Raw genomic sequence first — 9,013 nt, forward strand, 5'->3', positions numbered from 1 at the left:
AGAGCTGAAACCATCGCCATCGCCTCCTGGAGGCTCCTTTTATACCCACTCATTCTCCTGACTTGTTGCCAGTGAACTTCAGTGAAAAGCAGCATGTTCCACCAGGTGTTTTATGCTTTTAAGCATGAAATTTTCACTCTTTTGTTGCTCCTAATCCAACTTTTTTGAAATGCATTCCTTGCTTTGAATTCAAGATGAGCAGAAAAACAATGACATTGCTAATTTAAAACTTTGCGACTGGACTCTAGGGTTCAGTTGTTTTTGATTTAATTCACCTTCTGCACAGCATCTCAACTGGAAACAGACGAATGATTTTAACTATACCTCCCTTCCCTAATATCAGTTTCCTTCACCATGCTGAGTTGCACAAAACACTTTCACCAAAACACTTCTGCAACCTTGCATAAACTGCTTTTTTCCAGCTAAATAATCTTCACCCACATCGAATCCCAACTCACCCCACAGCCGCCTCTCCCTCACACCCCTCCAGAAGACATCCCAAGCCTTGTTGGTGGAGTCTTTGACATGCTCGCTGAAAGATCTCCGCAGCTGAGATTTTACCGTCGTGTGCTGAGCCATATTCCACACGTTCGACAGTCACATATTCCCAGTGAGAAACCTGTGTTTCTGGACAGTTTCTAATCCATGCGGGCAGCGTTCACTCTGTCACGGCTCATGCGGAGGGTGTGTTTCACTTAAGAGTTCAGCAAAGTAAGGAAGGAGGAGGAGGTAGAAGAGGAGGCAGGGGGGGCTGACACTTGATGCAAAAAGTCTGCATGCAATTTGTGAAACAGCACAGCCCTTTCCCTCCCTACAGCTCCACACTCAGAAAGTTAAGTGTGTGGGTACATCTATCTTTGTGAGAGCCAAATTCATAAAGTCAGGATGTTTGGGACGGTTCAAAGTTTGGGACAAGCCTTCAAAGGGTGTTTTGAGAGTTAAGAATTTGTTTATGGGGCAAGGGGATGTAATATGTCAGCGAAGATCCTCACAAAAATATCAGTGCAATTTTGAGTGTGTGTGTGTAGCTGAAAGATAAGCGAATGATTACAGAGTGTCCGTGTGTGTGCGAGGCAGAGCGAGAATGAGAAGTATTTATCTTTTGTGTGTGCGTGCTTGTGTCAGAAATTAAAGGATTTGGCCGGCCTGAAGGGAGGAAATGACATCTAACCTGGGTTAAAGGCATCAGCAGTATAAACACGCACGCAAAAGGAAGCAGACACACTCGCATTATAAACACAAACACTTCCATGCACACTGCGAGACACTGCACTGCCGCACACACTCTGAATATTTCATTATCAGGCCTCTTCGTGGTGGCAGCTTGGTCTCAGTTGTGTAAAAGCAACTTTAAAGCTTTGAAGGGAGGCTGTTGTTTAAGGAACAGCTTTCAGAGACGAGGCCGACTTGGACTTGTTTGGAATGATGTAAGGATCGACTTGTCAGACTTTTCTCACATGAGCTTTGAGCAACTTTGAGCCCCAATTTTTCCATTTTTTATTGGAAGTTGTGCAGTTTAATGTCTCATTGCACTCTGAAATGAAACTATAGTACAAATAAGCAAATTTTAGTTAAAAAATAAATCATGGAATTAATTTATAGACCAATAGAAATACAATAGAAATCAAGTGTTCAGAAAGTTCTTCACACATCTGTTGCAGAAGTTCCTATAAATGTGGCACTTGTAGGTTGCTTTGCTTTCACATAACAATTTGAGCCGGTGTAAGTCTGGAGACTGTGCTGGAGACTCCATGTAAATGGTAAATGGCCTGTATTTATATAGCGCTTTACTAGTCCCTAAGGACCCCAAAGCGCTTTACACAACCAGTCATCCACCCATCCACACACTGGTGATGGCAGCTACATTGTAGCCACAGCCACCCTGGGGCGCACTGACAGAGGCGAGGCTGCCGGACACTGGCGCCACCGGGCCCTCTGACCACCACCAGTAGGAAACGGGTGAAGTGTCTTGCCCAAGGACACAACGACCGGGACTGTCCAAGCTGGGGCTCGAACCGGCAACCTTCCGATTACAAGGCGAACTCCCAACTCTTGAGCCACGATCGCCCCCATGTCAGATCAGATTGTGTTGGACATGTGAGTTCTCACATGCACCTCCGTCAGGAAAGTCGTAGAAGAGTTCAAAGTTGCAGTGCAAGTGGAGAAACAGCTTCATATGAAGGATTTCTGGTGTCATTGTGATATTTGAACAACAGTTTGAGAAAATGACTCTTTAAGGAGTTATAAATGACTGAAAATTGAAATTGGACTTATACGTTTGAATTGTTTTGCATGACTTGCTACTTGACTCTAACAAACCTGAGAGAGAATTCAATTTCATCTACGTGATGAATCACAGTAGTCAACTTAAGCCACATTATACTGTAAGGACATGACTATAACATCACAGAAACAGACCCAATGAGGGGACATACAAGAGACAATAGAAAAGGATGCAGCAAAAACTCGAAGTAGGAAGATAAGATAAGATAAGATAGAACTTTATTAATCCCTCGGGTGGGTTCCTCTGGGAAATTCGACTTCCAAAAAAAGCACAGCACCGACCGAAGTTACAGTTACAGAACTGTTATATATATATATATATACACACACACACACACACACACACACACACACACACACACACACACACACACACACACACACACACATATATAAATACAGAGACAAATATAAATAAAATATACGAAGGGGATAAATAGAATAAATAGGAATAAAAAATAAAAATACAAGTGAATTGCACATTTCAAGTATTGAGTCTATTGCACTGTTGACTATTTACAAAAAGTATTGCACAAGGTATTGTACAGTGAGGTGAAGAGGCACTACAGCTTAGTTGTTCCCCCCTCCTTTGTCCTCCTGTTTCCCCTCCCTCTCCCCTCCAGAGAGGAGTTAAACAGTTTGATGGCGTGTGGGACAAAGGAGTTTTTAAGTCTGTTAGTTCTTGTCTTTGGGAGAAGCAACCTGTCACTGAACAGACTCTTCTGGTTGTTTATGGCCGTGTGCAGAGGATGCCCAGCATTGTCCATAATGTCCATCAGTTTCTTTAATGTCCTTTTCTCTGCCACTGTCACCAGAGTGTCCAGCTTCATGCCGACCACAGAGCCAGCCCTCCTGATCAGTTTCTCCAGCCTGGATGAGTCCTTCTTTGCTGTGCTGCTCCCCCAGCACACCACAGCATAGAAAAGTACTCCAGCAACCACCGACTGGTAAAACATCCTCAGGAGCTTCCTGCAGATGTTAAAAGACCTCAGCCTCCTGAGGAAGTACAGTCGGCTTTGGGCTTTTTTATACAGGTGCTCTGTGTTGCATGACCAGTCCAGTTTATTGTCCACCCACAGCCCGAGGTACTTGTACTTGTTGACCACCTCCACCTCCTCCCCCTCTATCTGAACTGGCAGTGGACCTTCTCTGGACCTCCCGAAGTCCACAACCAGTTCCTTAGTCTTTGAGGTGTTGAGTTGCAGGTGGTTTGTGTGACTCCATGCGACAAAGTTCCTCACCAGACTTCTGTACTCCTCTTCCTGATCATCCCAGATACACCCCATGATGGCCGTGTCATCTGCAAACTTCTGAATGTGGCATAATTCAGAGTTGTAGCAGAAGTCAGAGGTGTACAGGGTGAAGAGAAGAGGGGACAGCACAGTTCCCTGTGGTGCTCCTGTGCTGCTGACCACTGTGTCAGACGTGATGTCCTTCAGCCTGACGTACTGTGGTCTGTTGGTGAGGTAGTCGGAGATCCAAGCCACCAGGCAGGGGTCCACCTCCATCCTGTTCAGTTTTTCTTGAAGCATACAGGGCCGGATGGTATTAAAGGCACTGGAAAAGTCAAGAAACAGGATCCTGACCGTGCCTTTTCCCCCATCCAGGTGTGAGTGGGCTCTGTGTAGGAGGTACAGGATGGCATCCTCCACTCCGACACCCACCTTGTATGCAAACTGTAGTGGGTCCTGGGCATGTTGTACCTGTGGTCGGAGGAGGTTGAGGAAGAGCCGCTCTAGAGTCTTCATAAGATGTGACGTCAGTGCCACCGGTCGGAAGTCATTCAGCTCATTGGGCCGGTTCTTTTTGGGGACCGGGACGATGCAGGATGTCTTCCATAGGGCGGGCACTCTCCCCAGTCGCAGACTGAGGTTGAAGACTCGTTGTAGCGGCTCCCCAAGTTCAGCAGCACACGCCTTAAGCATCCTAGGACACACCTTGTCTGGGCCTGCTGCCTTTCTGGGGCGAAGCTTCCTCAGTTGTCTCCTGACCTGATCCACTGTGACACTGGGAGATGTTTGGGAGGAGGGGAGGGGGGGAGATGTCTTGCTGCTGAGAGAGGGATTGGAGGAGGGGGGTGTCATGGTGTCAGGAAGGGGGGGAAGCGAGGGAGGCAGGAGAGTGGGGAGAGGACTCTGTAGTGAAGATGAGGGTGGGGGGGTTGTGGGCTGGTCAAACCTGTTGAAGAAGTTGTTGAGTTCGTTTGCCTTCTCCACAGTCCCCCCCACTGTGCTTTTCTTGGTGTTGTGGCCTGTGATGGTTTTCACACCATTCCAGACCTCCCTCATATTGTTCCTCTCCAACTTCTGCTCCACCTTCCTCCTGTAGGTGTCCTTTGCTTCCCTCAGGCAGCGTTTCACCTCCCGCTGTGCTGCTTTCATCTCCTCCTTCACTTTGCTCCTGAAAGCCTTCTTCTTCATGTTGAGGACAGCTTTGACTTCCTGTGTTACCCACGGTTTGTTATTAGGATAACACCGATGATGCATGACATCATCTATCCTTGAATAGCTTAAAAGTAAACTTGGACTTGTGCTGAAAGAATTTAGTCTAGACTTTGCGAGTTAAGCCACTCTTGGCTTGAATAAGTGTTAAATAAGTTAAAACATAACACAAATGACTAGACTGGTCTCAAACAATCCAACACTGGAGCAGTGAAATATAGACTAGAGTTGTGAAATATTGTGTTTTTCATAAACTCCTGAGATGAGTGAATTATAGTTCAGTAGGACTCAAATAAAATGTTTTGCTGAGGAAGAAAATCTCAGCTTTGAAGAACCACCCAACCTTCAACAAACATGCCTCATCATCATTACTCTCGTCATCTTCAGCGGTATAAACACACTTCCTCTCTCGGGAAAGTTAAATAAACAGAGCAGGAGAAGATAAAAACTTGGGGAAATGCTAAATTGGAGAATGAAAAAAGCCTTATATGGCTCCTCACTATCTGACTATCAGGTCAGGTTTTTGTGCTCTTTGATCAAGTGTGCTTAGATTTAGGCCACAAGTTGGCTATTTAAAGACGGCTGGAATTAGCTAAATGGTAAACAGACTGCAGTTATATGGCACTTTTTCCCCCTTCATAACAGTGACTGAATTTTATGGATAGTACAGACAAGAGTAAGAGCGAAGGTTAAAACCATCTGGAGAGACAAAAACTTCTCTCTGTGCTCTCTTCTCTTGTCAGTATGCCTGTGAAATGTGGAAACTCGAGGCAGAGCTTCAAAGACGAAGATTCCTAATTAAGCCATTTTGCACATATGGTCGCTTCTGCAAACCTATGGATGAGATAAAGGTGATAATGCCCATTAGAATGTACTTTTATAGGACCAGCAACCGTACTGGGTCACCAGAGAGCTCTGTAATGTGTTTGTCATTCACTCAAATGCACACACGGTAATTCACAGGCAGAGCCTCAAGTAGCTCTTAAGTAGAGCTCCAATGTCTTACATAAGGACAGCTGGACCTCTGTTCACTAAACAGCCTCAGCCTGTCCATCCAAGGATGTAAAGCTTGATGTTTTCCCCAGCTGATGGATTTTGTTCACATGATGAACAACCTGTCCTTGGATGTCGACCACCTCCAGCCTCCCTGCACTGTGGCAGCACAGCAGGTCACAAATCTCTGATGTGAACAGCTTCAGATGGCTGTGAACATGTTGCTCACTTATTTGCTCACTTTTTTGTTCTTGCAATAGAATTATTATTTATTGTGGCGTAAGAGACTAAAATAGCTGCAGATTAGAAACACATGCTAACATTTTAAATTGTAACTATGATGCTTTTGTAAAACCAGACAGTAAATTGTCAATTTGTTGCTTTGATGCCGATTTTATTTAATTGCCCCCCCTCCACCGCCTCCTACCACCCGTTGGCCTCTCCACCTCATTTAACTTTGCTCCTTTACTCAGATGTCAGGTTGATGATGGTGGAGAAGCTGTTATCAGCTGCTTTCATCGACACATTCATACCACAGCAGAGCAGTTTTGATCCAGCTCTGCCTCTGGTCACCTGAGAGCTCATTTTGGCCAGTTTTGTTTTCCTTCCTGGCTCCATCATTATGGGAATTTACATTACTGGCCTCCAATCTAAAGGAGAAGAGAAGGGAATGTTCATGTGTGGTCTGTGAAGGGATTTAATAAAACAGTGAAGTAGTTTTCAGAACACACGGCTCAGCAGAAAGAAACAGCTCTGACTGATATCTCGGCTGTGTTGATTCACAATAATGCCCCAGTCATTATTGTGGTGACTTTTTTTGCTATTAGCTGCTCTATTTGGGCACATCTGAATAAACTGAGCTTTTTTTCCATTTGCCTTTGGCGCTCCTGGATGTACGGGCTCTACAGTGGACACAGAGGCAGCCCAGCTACATGGACATAACATCTTTTCTCATCTGGAGACGAAGGTTTCCACGAAACTCTGAGATTAGAACCTCAGAACTGGGTGATATCAGATCCATCCACAGCAATGTCAGCAGCCATCCCCTGGCTACCTCCTCCAGTTCATCCAGACACTCTCCAAGTCGCTCCCAAGCCAGCTGAGAGATGTAATCCTTCCAGTGTGACTTGGGTCTGCTGCCGGGCCTCAGAAACATCTCACCCAGGAAGCTTCTGAGAGTCATCCTAATCAGAACCCTTAACCACCTCAGCTGCCTCCTCTCAATGTGAGTAGCTGGTCAAATCTGAGCCTCTTCCGAATGATTGAGCTCCTCACCTTTGCTCTGAGGGAGAGTGCAGCCACCCTTCGGAGAAAGGTCATTTCCACTGTAAGTATCTGCCATCTCTTTCTTTTGGTCACTTTGCAGACCTCCTGGCAATAGACGAGGGTAAGAGCATAGATCAGTCGGTAAATCGCCAGCTTACTTTCATGCTCAGCTCTGTCTTCATCATACAGAATCTCCATCACTGCAGCGGGTCCTGTTTTCAGAATCGCAGCTTATTGATTTAACACTGGAATCAAATCATAACTTTGATTGTAGTAACTGTAGTGTTGGTGGTGCCTGTTATCATTGTAAGTGTTTTAATCTGGCTCTCCTGTGACCCACTGCCCAGTTGTTGTGTGTGTTTGTTGCCTTAACTTTGTGCATTTCTCCTTAGGTTTATTATTCTTTCATGAACTCCTTCGTCATGCACCCCTTACGTAAATCACCCTCTTCCACGATCAGCAGATTCTCCGGCACTGAGCATCCTTTGTGTTTTATTGTGCCGGATGCCTTTTTTAAAAAAAGTCTGTAAGTCTATTTTGTGCATTTACATAATTACAGTGGCTGTGAGGGGAACAAAGGGCCGTGTTTGTGTCTGCAAGTTTCCAAAGTTATGAAACACTGAACTCGACGTGAACTTGACCGCGACAAAGACTTCCTCTGAAGTTTTGTTGCCTTCTAATTTAGTCCGAGAGGATGAAATTTCCACGTTCGAAAATGAGGATTTCCTCGAGCTCCGTCATTAGTCACCCAGCACCTGAAGTCTTGGCGTAAAGTATCTGTCAGCATGAAAGTCAGCACTTCAGCTCGCTCCAACACCTGCAGCTTTGAAACACTGAGCTCAAATATCAAAGCAGAGCTCTTTCCCTCATTATTCTCCTGCTTTTGTTTCCACAGCCTTTACCCTCAAGTGTTTGAGAACAAAGCCCTCTGAATATCAGCACAGCCCAAAGCTCGATCAATTCACTGCAGCATTATGCAGAGTAAAAAAAAATTACATTCAGTGTCACCATTACTGCACGCCTTCAATCCTGTCCAAGAGCTTCTCAGACAGCTATTATAATATTTGTGATAGGAAGCAGCGCCTGCCTCCCCCACCCTCCCTCCTCTTCCTCTGCTGGGAGTGTGACGGGAGACATCTTCTGGCACATTTGTTTACCCTTCAAACAAGACCTAAATTAGTTGCATTCCCAGCAGTTTTCCAAAAGCAGGTAATTAAATAGCACTCAGCTGCACACTGCGCCACTACAAATCTGAACTCCCCTCACCGCCGATCAGAGGGAAACGCCAAGCAGACGAAGAAGCGAGGCGCAGCCTTACTAGTGACAGAGCACATCCGTTTGCATTTGCATGCGTCCCACTAATGCACTCATCAAGAGTGACTCACCAGCGCGAGAGAGCAGGTGGGAGTTTGGCTCGGCGACGCCGTGACGGGCTGCGGGATTCGGCTCCGTTGTTTCCGAGACGATGTGCAAAATCAAAGCGACACCAATAAATGTGACAAAACACACAAAGGTTGAAGGCAGTAAAGCAGACGATTTGTCTTGTTTTAAAGCCGCCCGTTCAGTGCAAATTAAATCTGCTCTTTCAGTTTGTTGTGACACTAATGCAGTGATCATTCCAAATTAAAGTCTGTGTATTTATTCTCATCATGATTACACTGCTGTGAAAAAGTATTCTGACTTGATTTCAGAGTTTTTATGCATATTTGTCACCCTCGGATGTTTCAGATCATCAAACACATTTTTGTCTTCTATTTAATCTGTTTATCTTTGTTTAAAAGTGCAGTTTTTAAATAATTTCTTGTAATGGGAAAGTGTTATCCAAACCTATACTTGGTCCCGTGTGGAAAGCTGAATTTCATTTCTCTAGCCACACCCGACCAGCCAGACCTGCTGATTCTGAAATCACTTATCTACTCAAAAAACACATAATGTCACAAACTGAAGAAACACAGAAACAGCTGAGAAACAAAGTCATTGCCATCTATCAGACTGGAAAGGGTTACAGAGTCACTTCTAAAGCTTTGGCA

At 45.1% G+C, this 9,013-nt stretch overlaps 1 protein-coding gene across 2 annotated transcripts in view; it reads right to left on the minus strand.

Moving 5' to 3' along the window:
* The window catches only part of LOC147320341 (rho GTPase-activating protein 7), a 107,791-nt gene extending 107,097 nt beyond the window's left edge, over positions 1-694 (minus strand). Inside the window, exon 1 of one of the 2 annotated variants that reach the window (XM_086308246.1) lies at positions 459-694. In XM_086308246.1, coding sequence (XP_086164372.1) covers positions 459-579 — 121 coding nt within the window. In that variant the 5' untranslated portion in view covers positions 580-694. The remainder of the gene's footprint in view (positions 1-458) is intronic. The other variant, XM_086308245.1, reaches the window with a different exon arrangement.
* Between the last annotated feature and the right edge of the window lie 8,319 nt (positions 695-9,013).

The sequence above is a fragment of the Aulonocara sp. 'chitande type north' Nkhata Bay genome, linkage group LG10 (assembly GCF_057382095.1).
Source record: "Aulonocara sp. 'chitande type north' Nkhata Bay isolate Kocher_YH1m ecotype deep benthic linkage group LG10, A_spYH_male_GT1.1, whole genome shotgun sequence".
NCBI classification, from domain to species: Eukaryota; Metazoa; Chordata; class Actinopteri; order Cichliformes; family Cichlidae; genus Aulonocara; species Aulonocara sp. 'chitande type north' Nkhata Bay.